Raw genomic sequence first — 12,451 nt, 5'->3', positions numbered from 1 at the left:
GGACACAAGCCAGCACGATAGCAGCTGGAGGTTCAATCATATGTAATTTGCTATGCCAGGGAATCAGTAGCTAGTGATGAATATATTACATGGGTCTGTTCTTGAAGGCTGTTGGGAAACTTCAGCTCATGCACGGCACGTGCTCGCTCAGTGCGTTTCCCCGTTGAAGCATAGGACACCTGGTCTCTATAGACCACACTGACTTCTAGTTCATTTCCAGGTTCAATTGCACTGGTTGGTTTTGACCTAGAAAGTGCATGTGCTTTAATCCCTGGTATGTTGGAGTTGACCTTTCTTCTCATTTTGCATGGTGACATCTGATCTGCTCTTCGTGGCAAGCCATAGATTCATACAGCTTTGGGCTGGAAGCACTGGACAGCCCTCAGCTTCCCGCCATGGTCTGTACATTCAGGGTATGCTGCCAGGTCTGTACATTCACTAGAGCCCGATTGTCAGAGGTGCAGGGCACATACTCGCCCCATTGACTTCATTGAAGTCTCCTGCAGGAGAGAGTAATTTTGTCTGAAACCTGGGCTTGTCCAAACCACTACCCTCATTGCTGACATCTCGAACTCAGATACAGGTCAACGCATTAGCCTTCCCATTAAGAGACGCTGAGGATATCATCGTGCAGGGGATGTGCTAGCCCTTGCACACTTGTTGTGGGAAGGTTCTGTATCAAATCAGCTAGATTGGGATCTCTTCGGGACAGGGCCCATCTCTTTGTTCTGAGTCTGTGCAGTGCCTAGCACAATGAAGTCCTGGACCATACCCATGGCTTCTAGGCACTACGGTAATACAAATATAATCTTACAAGCTATGAGTTAGTGCTTACAAATGTTCCCTTCCTTTTCCATAATCCTCACCTCATAGGGTGCCAGTATCGCCACTGTCAATAGGTCAGACCTCAAGCTGAACGAAGGGGTGGAGAGGAAAGTGTCTGTGAAAGAGCGTCCAGATTCTGTGGCATGTGACAAGGAGGACAAGAAAAAGCGGAGCAAACTCATTCTGCCAGACGTCCTGCCACTAGGGCTGATGCCACCCCCGATCCCGGAGCAGGAGGAAACGGAAAAGGAGGTGGTAAGTGACAGTGAGAAGAACTTGACACAGAGGTTTAAAGTCTATGAGGCCGCACAGAGGGAAATTGTCCAGATTTTGTCACTCTGGGACCGGGTGCAGGGTGTTCAGCTGCCACCCCCAGGCCTTGAGGAGACCCAGCATGAAGCAGAAGATCAGCGTCAGGCTCCGTCTGGCCGCAAGGGCCGGAAGGACAGGGAAAGGGAGCGTCAGGAAAGACTGGAGAAGGAGAGAGCCGAGAGAGAGCGGCTGGAAAAGGAGAGAGCTGAGAAGGAGCGCCTGGAGAAGCTAAAGGCACTGGCGGACTCTAAGGTGTCTGGACTGGAGGGAGAAGGGGCAGAAGGAGCAGACAAGGACCAGGATGGAAAGAAAGACGTGGGGGTGCCATGCTTGGACTTCCATGTACTGAACTCAGAGGACACCAGTGGGAAGAGGATCTTGGAGAGTGGCAAGCTGCCAGAAGTAGAGCAGGTAAAACCACTGTCTCACCTGGTGAGCAAGAGCACGTGTTACTGGGCTCTGGAGCGCTCTCTCAGCCTAGGGTTGCAGTGGCCAAACTCTAATGCATGGCTGTTTGTTACATACATTAGCTCCAGGCTCTGCAGCTGGGGGCTCAGTTTTGCAAGGTTCTGAGCACCTGCTGAGAGGTGGTGGGAGTTGAGGGAGCTCAGCACCTCGCAGGATTCGGCAAATCACAGCCTCTTTCTGCCTTGGTTTCCCTCCTTGTAAACTGGGGGGGGTGATGATTCCCACTGTTAATAAAGGTTCAGCGCTGCGCGTCTGAGAAGCACCTCAGACTGAATAATAATAACACCTAAGTGGTGTTATCCAGGATTATCTCCGTCTTTGTTCTTCCACTTTCATCTTCCTAGTCCTCCTTTTTCATTCTCCTGCCGTCCTCTTTCCTTTGTGTGTCTCTACTTTCTCTCCTCTCCTCTTCTCTGGTCCTGCTATCCTGGATCCTCCTTTCTAATGGCGTTATCAGCGCCACAGAGTTAGCGGCAAATGGCACAAGAGCCAGGCGGGTCATGGGGCCACAGTGCTGACATCTGTAACTTCCCAGGTAACCGACGAGGCGAAAGATTTCTTCCCAGAGTCATGCAGGAAGGATTTCCACAGGCTGGCCATGCTCTGGGGCTTTTCCACCACACTTACGCAGCGACCCACTATCACACCTGTCTCCTGGGTGGCGGTTTAACACTCCATTTCTCTCTGTAGAGGAAAGACTTGGAGGTTAATGATTAAGGCTATGATTTAGTCACGGGTATTTTTAATAAAAGTCACGGACAGCTCACGGACAATAAACAAAAAGTCCTGGCCCCTGATCTGTCCATGACTTGTACTATATTAATAGGCCTGACTAAACCTTAGGTGCTCTGGAAGGGGCTCCCGTGACTGCTGCTCTGAGGGGGCGAGGGGACCTCTGGCATGCCACCGCTGCTGCTCGGGGCAGGTGGCCTGGAGCCCCGTCGCTGGGACCCCGGGGTGCGGGGCAGCTCGGGGCCCCGTCGCTGCTCCTTTGGGTTGGGGGTGGTTCAGGGCCCCGCTGCTGCTGCTCTGGGGTGCGGGGCAGCTCGGGGCCCCACCTCTGCTGCTGCTGGAGCTGAGGCGGCCCTGGGATCAGCTGCATGGGCCAGTGCAGAAATCACAGAGGTCCCAGAAAGTCACGGAATCCATGACTTCCGTGACCTCTGCGAAAGACTCGCAGCCTTATTAATGATGAATGAGACATTAACGAAAGGCTTTCTCTCGTGGCTTAGATCCTGGACGGCTTGGGGCTCGGTCCCTCAGGGCCACCCATCCCTCCGACCGCCTTTTTCTCCGTGATTCCCTACCCAGAGAAGCGGATAGCTCCTGTGGCAGGAGAAGCCCTCAAGCACTTCACCTTTGTTGTGCCCGAAGATACGAATATGGATGAGGAAAAGAAGGATGCAGAGGGCAGTGCAGATGCTTCTGTCGCTGTCCCTGTGGTGAAGGTACAGGCTAAGTGGAAATGTTGCTTTGCAGAAGGTCCCGTGGTGATGGGAATGATCAGGCTGGTGAGCCGCAAGACCTGACCATAAAATGAAATTAGCAGCAGAGAAATGACATGTCCCTGTGTCTAGGAAGATTTGGACTGACATCAGTCTCTGTGTTTGTATAGTGCGCTGCACAATGGGGTCCTGCTCCCTGACTGGGATCCTGTGTGTTGTGGTAATAAATAATAGTAAACATTAACGCCTCCATTTTCTGAAAGGTGTGAGTGCTTGTGCACCTGATTTGCACACACTGTTACCATGACTTCACACACAGCTGGCCCGGGGCACTTCCAACCGGTCAGTCACACCGGCAGTTTTCCTGATCCCTGGCAGAGTCATGGTCATTGTGCATGCAGATTAGATGCACAGTTGGATGTGCATGTTTGTGAACATGTTAGCACCCACTGACCCTGACATTGCTAACTTCTAAAGAACCACAGCTCCCTTGTTTGCTTTGGGGGTTCGTGCTGGCTTGTGAACCAGAACTTGGGCCTTAGCTGATTTTAAAAGACCACCCTCTTTCCAGATTTCCTTTAAATAAAGACCCATTTTCATTGCAGCTCAATTCAAAGCACAGGGGAAAATCAATGTCAGTCAGCAAAGAAGGGGAAGAAAAGCCTTTGAAAGACTGTTATAAAGCATGAAAAGCAGCAAACTAACGGACCCCATTGTTGTGGTTAGAATTGTACAGGTGTTTCACAAGGAGAGATTTCCTTGATGAAATAAAAAACAACAACAAAGGATCTAAATCCTACACAGAAAGAAGCCATTAAGCCGGCGCAGGTGGATGCTCATTACTTGTTATCTGTCCTGTTGAACACGCTGGAGGCCTTACCTCAGGGACGTAGGGCTAAGGCACACAGTGACCCTAAGCATGGACGCCTGCTGCTTAAACATGAGTGGGCACAAGCCTCCGTTCTTGGCCTTTCTTTCGTCTCAGCGCCGTTGCTCTTGGCTAGGCGCTATTGCACCTTGGTAGAGTACTTTGCTGCCTCTCCTTTGGGGTCTCCTGAGCTGTTTCTGACTGTCTTTTCCTGCCCTCGCGCTGGGTTGCAGGAAGAACAGATCACCCCAACCAGAGGCAGACTGAAGAAGGACAAAGCAGAGCCCAGCCGTGAGGCTCAGAAGGATAAGCGCAGCACAGGCCGCAAGAAGGGTCTTCAGGGGCCAGGCCCCGGAGCACTGGCACCACTGTCAGAGCTGGATCAAAGCAACTTGATTGGGGACCAATCCCAAGAAAAGATCCTCAGGTGAGCTACCAAGCAGCTTAGCCTGATGCATTCTAGCAGGGAGCCTGATTAGTACGAGCCATAGAGACTGGAGGCTGGTGATGTTCCTTCTGCCTTGGGGATTTTTAGGGGTCCCACCAGGCCACTCTGCTCACTCAGGACATGTCTCCGAGGCATACTGAGCAGCAGTGGGTGCTGCTCAAAGGAGACAGTGGATGATTCCATGGAGCAGGGAGCTGCTTAGGGCTCTTTCTTAGGGTAGCCAGGGGTCTGGTTTTTGACCGGAACACCCAGTCAAAAAGAGACCCTGGCAGCTCCGGTCGGCACTGCTGACCGGGCCATTAAAAGTCCGGTCGGCAGCGCAGTGGGGCTAAGGCAGGCTCCCTGCCTGCCCTGGCTCCACACAGCTCCTGGAAGCAGCGGCATGTCCCCCTCTGGCTCCTATGCGTAGGTGCAGCCAGGGGGCTCCACACGCTGCCCCAGCCCAAACGCCGCCCCCGCAGCATCCAAGGGCTGGGAACCTGCGGATGGGGCAGTGAACAGAGCTGCCTGGCCGCACCTCCATGTGGGAGCTGGAGCAGGGACATGCCACTGCTTCCAGGAGCTGCTTGAGGTAAGCGCTGCCCGAAACCTGCACCCTGACCCCCTCCCACGCCCCAACACCCTGCCCCAGCCCTGATCCCCCTCCCACCCTCCGAACCCCTCATTTCTGGGGCAGCAAAAAACGTAGAGCCACCCCTGACTCTAGAGCCTGCACCCCCAGCCAGAGCCCTCACAAACCCCTGCACCCCAACCCCCTGTCCCAGACTGGAGCCCCCTCCTGCACCCTGAACCCCTCATTTCTGGCCCCACCCTGGAATCAGCATCCCCAGCCGGAGCTTTCACCCCCTTCTGAAACCCAACCCCTAAGCCAGCCTGGTGAAAATGAGCGAGTGAGTGAGGGTGGGCAGAGGGAGGGGCGGATGGAGTGAGCGGGGGCAGGGCGAGGGTGTTTGGTTTTGTGTGAGTAGAAAGTTGGCAGCCCTGCTCTGTCTGATTCTCATGCTGGATCAGTCTGTGGCTCCCGCCTTAGCTGTGACAGAGGCAGAAAGAGTATAATCCCTTTGCTCCCATGCCGGTGACAAGGCTGGCCCATGTGTACAGGCAAGCAGACCCACTCCCTATACTCAGCACAGACAGTGCCTCCTCTCAGCGCCTCATTGGAGCAGATCACTCACAGTGGCACTGCTGTTCCGATGGAATCTCCTGTTCACTGGGCATTCCCCTTCCTGGGGACAAAGGGCCAGCACCACACTCTGCTCCAGTGCAGGGGCATTCTTCCTGCATGGATTGGGGAGGTTAATCAGACGTCCTGGGTTAACACATTCTTCTCCCTTGGCTCTTCTGAAATAAACCAAGATACTGAAAACAACTGTTCTTCACCTCCTGCCAACCTGCCCAGTTCCCGCCCGTCCAGGCAGTGCCTCAGAGAAGATGGACCTTGTGGCACACCCTGTAGATCAGCCAATGCAGACTGTCAGACTGGCTGTGAGAGTAAATTGCTAAGGTCCCAATGCCAGGCCTCCAGTGGGTCATGGGAAGAGATGGCCTCTCATCCAAGCTTCACAGGGATCAGTATTCAGAGTGAACCCCTTGAATTTCTCTCAGAAGCAAAGAGGAAGCCATTGTCAGAGAACCACTAGTATGCTGGACTCCCTTGCGCTACTGGCACTGAGCAAGGGAGCAGCCACGCTCTGCACAAGCAGCAGGCTCGGGCTAGGCTTCAGGGGCTGTGCACGTAGAGCACATGGTAGGAATCCAGTCCCGCAGTCACACATACGGTGCCATGTTCCACTCTAACAGGCGAGACACTGGAGTGTCCACATTCTTGTTGCGTGCCAGGTCCTGACCCAGAAGCCAGTCTGGCAGGGTTCCTGGGATTTTATGTTCTACAAGTTACCCCAGCTTTCTCAGTCTCGTCCTGTCGGGTGTTCTCTCTCACCGCCAGGCTGAGCAGCTTCCGTTGGACGGTGCCTGCTAACGGAGAGGTTGTCATGAAGATACACTTCTCCTCCACCGTGGCAGGGCAGTTTGATCAGACCCTGAACTTCGAGATCCTGGGCACGCGCCGGCAGTACCAGCTTTACTGCAGAGGCACCTGCACTTACCCGACCATCAGCCAGGACCCCAGGTCAGTACCTGCATGCCTGGTAAAGCTGCTGGGCTGCTCTTCTGAGGGCTAGAGGGAGCCAGAGCTGCTGAATCTGACACCACCTTCCAGCCCCTAGACTCTGACAGTGGGGAAGCTGTGGCAGCTCACCCAGGGGACCAGCATCACTGCCACCAGTACCTGAGCTGGTTCGCTCGCGTATGTCACACCCCGCCTGCTGCAGAGACGTCCTCTTCTTTGTTGTAACTCACATGTCAAGGGGCCAGAAGGCAGGAGAGTAGGAAGTAAAGCACAAAATTGGAGGAGAAGAGACTAGGCCAGTTCAAGTGGGACACCCCAGCTTTAATTTACACCGCGTTCCAGCTCCTCGGTGTTGATCTCCCTGGCCTGTTGGCGAGCAGTGTAAGTCATGGACTCTGAGAGTAACTGAGTCGGGGGGAGCTGGTTCCAATAAGGGTAGGTGAGACCCAAACACATCCACATTACAGGGCTGAAGCCTTGAGCTGTCTGGGCTTTAAATATGGTCAGGGGAAAACAAGTAGCTACTTATGTGACCCTCCCAGTAGCTGAACACCTCACATTCTTTGATGGATCTATCCTCACAACATTCGTGTGCAGCAGGGCACTGCTATTTCCCCATTTTACATATGGAAGTCAAGGACAGAGTCTAGAGTTGAACCCAGGTCTCTGAGGCACTAGTCAGTGTAACCACTGTCCTAACCAGCCTTCTTCTCTAGCTGCTTCCTACACTCCTCTTTTAACCATGTTCTCCCAGCTTCAGGGCACACCCATATTGTAACTGGTCTCCTGCTTAGATGAAGTTCAAGGGAATCCAACCTGCACCACTCTTTCTACATCACTTCTGATGAATCCCAATCACCAGCTGAGTACTTAGGGTACAGGGGCAGGGAACAGAAACGCAAAGTCAGGAGAGTTTTACTGTATAGGAATGGATGAACCTTGCATGGGACAAGTGGTGGATTTGTGGTCACGTTTGCACGGGAAAGAGTCTGCTTTCTGGCCTTGAGTACATTCAGCATGAGCCTCCAGGCAATGTCAGTTTGTACCAATACTTGTTGCGTGGGAGGAGTGTGGTGTCTCTTCTCAGCAAGATGTGGGATAGAACTGGAGCAGGAAAGAGGCTTGGCCTTATGCTGGTAGGGCAGGGAGGGAGGATAGAAGGTTTAATATCATCCTCTATGCCTGAGCACGGATGCTGGGCTTGATTCTGCTCTTCCTGTGGGCGCTAAGGGTTACAGGTGACCTGGGAAGTCTGTTTTGTGGAGGATTTTTGATAGCTTGAAGTTTGATTTTGTTCTGATTTGAACTGAAAACCAAACGTCTCCAAATTCTTGGTGACAAGGACTGAAGACTCAGCTCTGGGCAGGCCATGTGGAAGCCAGGGCTGCTGAGGAGTTGGGTGGGTAAGCTGGCAGGAAACCACACAACGTTTTGATTTCATTGCATCGGCAGATTAAGATGAGAGAATGTTTCACCAAAATGTATCTGGCTACCTCTAGCTACAGGCTTGTTAGCTCCTGCAGCTCTTCACACTAGTCTGCTTCTCTGCTATAGGGTGGTGTTTCCCCACCGGAGGAAGAGTGCGAAGCCTGACGACATCATCTTCAAACAGTACGTGATGAGCTCAGGGGTGTTCCACTTCGGCCCCTTGCTCTGTGGAAAGTCGAGAGACAGGTACCAACAAAAGGAGCAAGAGTCTAGTCTCCTAGCACTGCTGCATGTTATGAATGACGCCTTATTATTCTGAATGGCCCAAAGAGTGCTAGGCAATGCATGTTAACTACCGGAGGTGCTGCCCCTGCCCCCAAGGGTTTGCAATCTAAATGCAGGTGGCGACTGGCAAGAGTCATAGACAGAGACAAAGAGAGGAGTGGGGGAAAGAAGAGGGAGGACATTCATGAGCTCCCATGATTACTCAGCAAGGCATGTACCTGTTTTGATAATGAGAGATTCCTGTCTGTGGGCCAAATCCTTACTCAGGCAAAGCAGCTCTAGTGAGCACACAGGGAGGTAGTGTGACCTAGTGGCTAGCACACGGGGCTGGCACTCAGGAGACCGGGGTTCTTTTCCCGGCTCTGATGCTGCTTTGCTGAGTGACTGTGGGCAAATCACGTCCCCTCTCTGGGCCTGCGGTTCTACATCCGTGTAATGGGGATACACTGACTCCCTTTGTAAAGCACTTTGAGATCTACTGATACGAAGAGCTGGGTGTGTTGTAATAGACGCATGTTATTGGTCAGGAACAATGTGATTAGTCAGCATGTCAGATTTGGCCAACAGTGTTGGAGGCTTTTTTTTTTTTTTAAAGGTGACCTGCAGAGGAATAAACACTGGCTTCCTGCCCTTTCCTGGTGGTGGTGGGAGTTTGTTTTGGAGGTTCTAGCTACGCTAGAAAGTTTTACTTTTGCTGCCGACATTGTTACGTCAGTAGAGCACATGCCTACTTGGCTGCTTTGCCAGTGCTGTGCATCCTCAGGCCGAGAGCCTGTAACGAGGTTTTGAGCTGTTGCTGTTACGGGGCGGGGAGGGTGATTAATGCCGTATTGTTGTTGTTTTTAACATTAAAAAGTCAGTTCTTTTCTGCTTGGGAACTCTATGGATGACTGGAGAAGTAGTGGTGGTTTGTTGTCCCATGCAACTGATATCTAAGCAAGTGAGAGCCAAAGGGGATTTGTAGTGTGATGATTTTAACATGCTGTGCTTTTCTTTTGATTCTTAACCACTTAACACCAAAGCCTATTTCATACTTTGGAGAACAGGAGGCCTTTCTCCAGGATCCAGCGTTTCCTCTCCCACCCCTTTCAGTTAAGGTGCAAACACACACCTGAAACATCCAGCAAAACAGGGAACCCAAGAAATCTCCTGGTATTTCTCAGGTGAAAACCAAGCAGAAAAAGTGAACTAGTTTTAAACGATTTTTAAAAGCCTATCAGACCTTATTTATTCCTCATAAAGAAGCAAAACAAAAACAAAAAAAGCCACAAGCCAGATTGATTTTTGGCACTTCTCCTGCGAGTGGCCTCTGTAGAGTCAGTTGATCCCACTAGCGTGACACTGCAGGGGTCACTCGCAGGACTCGGTGACAAGGAAGTAACCCTCCATTCTATGATGTTCCTTATACCAATGATGATTACGATGGGGCTATTTTATAAGGCTGTTTTTAAAACAGGATATGGTGCGTGTACAGATGCATGAAAGGAGGTGCTGTATCTGTGGCATAAAAAGGGCGAAGGTGCAGCACTTTCTCGGGCCCGCTGTCTCTTCTACAGTGCGTTTCATTTGCAGATACAAGGCCCTCCGATACCCCAACAACTCCGAGAAGATAACCATCCTCAACGCATCCCCTTTGGAAGCAGAAGTGTTTTTCTGCTTCCAGCATGACATCAAGGCAAATACATACCTCTTGGATCCTCCCACCATGATGCTGAAACCCAATGAGAAGCAGGTAGGAGACAAACCGGTATCACAGTCTCACGAGATTTGGGAGCCGTTTTCCCCTCTGAATGATGCCCTGTTCTCTCTCTCCTTCTCTGGGGCGCCGTGCCAGGAGCTGAGCATATGGGCGTACCCCACCGCACCTGGCATATTTGATGACAGCATCGTCTGCTGCATTAAAGAGAATCCAGAGCCAGTGGTCTTCAGAATCTGCTGCCAAGGGGTGCGTCCCGAACTGGAGCTCGACCGCAAGCAGTTGCATTTTGAGAAGCTGCTGCTGCACAGGTTGGGATTCCGAAGGGCGATCAGAACATAGTCTGGAGCCTGCTCCTCGGGCTTATTTTGACTCAAGGGCTTGCCTTTTATCTCCAGTTTCTTTCCTCATTCACTCTGGGTATGTGTACACTGCAGCTGGGAGGTGTAATTCCCAGCACTGGTGGACATCCGTGCGCTAACTCTCCTCAAGTTAGCATGCTGAATCCAGCAGTGTGGCTGGGGCAGCATGAACTGGTCACCCAGGGGGTCGGGCAGGGTTCGTTTGTGCTGCTTTGGCCCCACTGCTATTGTAGGCCGTAGCTAGAGCAGAGCTAGCACGTGTCTGTGTCCCCAGGCTGGGAACCACACCTCCCCACTGCACTGTAGCTGTATGCTCGGGGCGAGGGCTCTTCACGGCACCCTGCCTGCCATTACTGCCTAATCTGACGGCTGTACTGGGGGGCCAGTGCGCAGGCGCACATGCTGAGGCCTGTTCCCCGGCTCTGGGTCTCTCCCCTCACTTGGAGCGCTACCTGGGCTGCACATTCCGGGCTGTGTAATGGGGGAGCCCCAGCTGCTGCTGTCTGCTGTGGTGACCTGAGCATGGGAGCTGCGGCCACTCTGGCACCAGCCGCTGCAGCTGCTCTTGAGGAGATGCCACATGCTGGGCTCCCGCTCCCCCGACATCTCCTTCTCTTCCCCTCCACACCTCATCCCCCTCCCCCGACTCCCACATCTCCTTCTCTTCCCCTCCCCACCTCATCCCCCTCCCCCGACTCCCACATCTCCTTCTCTTCCCCTCCCCACCTCATCCCCCTCCCCTGACTCCCACATCTCCTTCTCTTCCCCTCCCCACCTCATCCCCCTCCCCCGACTCCCACATCTCCTTCTCTTCCCCTCCCCACCTCATCCCCCCTCCCCCGACTCCCACATCTCCTTCTCTTCCCCTCCCCACCTCATCCCCCTCCCCCGACTCCCACATCTCCTTCTCTTCCCCTCCCCACCTCATCCCCCCAACTCCCACATCTCCTTCTCTTTCTCCTGCCCTATCCCCCCCTTCCCCACTGTCTCTTCCCTGCATCCCCCTCCTCCCAGTCCATCCGCCTCCCCCCCCCACCATGGTTGTACAGGAAACAGGTGAACAATAGGACCCAGGAGGCATCAAGGTAGCAACCTGGAGAATCTGCTCCATCCTGCTCCCCACTCTGGCCAGGCTTCCTGACTTGCTCTGCCTGGCCTGCGGGATGAGGAGCAGCTCGATGCTCGCAGAAATGGGGGGGGAGTGGCCCCGCTGCACCCCCCAAACTACACCCATGTTTAGGCCCCAAATTATTACCCTGTTCTTTGGGCTGGACTCTTTAAGCAGTTGGTGATATTGGGGCTTTTCACAAGTCTGTGCTCCATGCTGCAGCTCCCAAGGGATTACTCCTGTGTTTTCGCCCCTTATTTTCCAGTGAGACTGCAGTGCGCCTGCCGGTTTCCTGTCCTTTAGCACCCTTCCTCCAGTGAGGTGCATGTCACAGGGAACAGAAGGGACCCGTCTTCGCTTGTCTGGGTTTCTGTAGCTCAGTGCTCAGCTCCTCCACCTTCTCACAGCCCACCTCTAGGCTTGCAGCATCTAACAGACCAGAAAGCGAGCAGTCGGGCTCCGTTCTGTCTTCTCCTTTACACCCATTGCAGGTCACCCTGGAGGCAGGGCTGTTTTCCTGCTCACTAGCCAGGACTGGAGCTTGTTGACTTATTGAATGCAACTTGTCGTCCCACGTCTCCTCAGCAAATCCGCCCCTCCACCTTCCTACGATTGAACGAGTCCTTATTTTAAACTTCTAACTCTAAATCCCACAAGTTCAAGTGATTAAATGTCACAGTAAAACAGACAGAGAAATCATAGAAATATAGGGGTGAAAGGGACCTCGAGAGGTCATTTAATCCATCCTCCCGTGCTGAGGCAGGATTACATAGACCCCAAATGGCGACCTCCCATTCACATGCCTAGGATCCAGATGCTTGCATCAATCCACTTCTCATTCACTGTCCTCCCAGGAATACCGACGAATACTCTCTGATGCACCTGTTCCTAACTGGGGCTCTGGATGTGACCCACACTCATGCTGGTCCATCAGAATGACCCCAAGTGCCCCCACTCGCATGTGCAGGAATGGAGCTAGATAAAGTGATCCAAGCCTGTCAGATGTTGATCTGCTACTTAAGTTCTTATTTTGCTTGTGTTCATTGTAACTAAAACTCTGTGGTTCTCCCCAAAACTT

At 52.9% G+C, this 12,451-nt stretch overlaps 1 protein-coding gene across 1 annotated transcript in view; it reads left to right on the top strand.

Moving 5' to 3' along the window:
- Positions 1–12,451, top strand: part of HYDIN (HYDIN axonemal central pair apparatus protein) — a 376,996-nt gene that overhangs the window by 280,608 nt on the left and 83,937 nt on the right. The window contains exons 45-51 of the mRNA XM_054049428.1: positions 874–1,548; positions 2,838–3,053; positions 4,152–4,345; positions 6,312–6,494; positions 8,049–8,168; positions 9,780–9,939; positions 10,042–10,214. Coding sequence (XP_053905403.1) covers positions 874–1,548; positions 2,838–3,053; positions 4,152–4,345; positions 6,312–6,494; positions 8,049–8,168; positions 9,780–9,939; positions 10,042–10,214 — 1,721 coding nt within the window. The remainder of the gene's footprint in view (positions 1–873; positions 1,549–2,837; positions 3,054–4,151; positions 4,346–6,311; positions 6,495–8,048; positions 8,169–9,779; positions 9,940–10,041; positions 10,215–12,451) is intronic.

Source organism: Malaclemys terrapin, chromosome 14 (assembly GCF_027887155.1).
Source record: "Malaclemys terrapin pileata isolate rMalTer1 chromosome 14, rMalTer1.hap1, whole genome shotgun sequence".
NCBI classification, from domain to species: domain Eukaryota; kingdom Metazoa; phylum Chordata; order Testudines; family Emydidae; genus Malaclemys; species Malaclemys terrapin.
The sequence above is the reverse complement of the archived record's forward strand: the minus strand, read 5'-3'. Positions and strand labels throughout refer to the sequence as shown.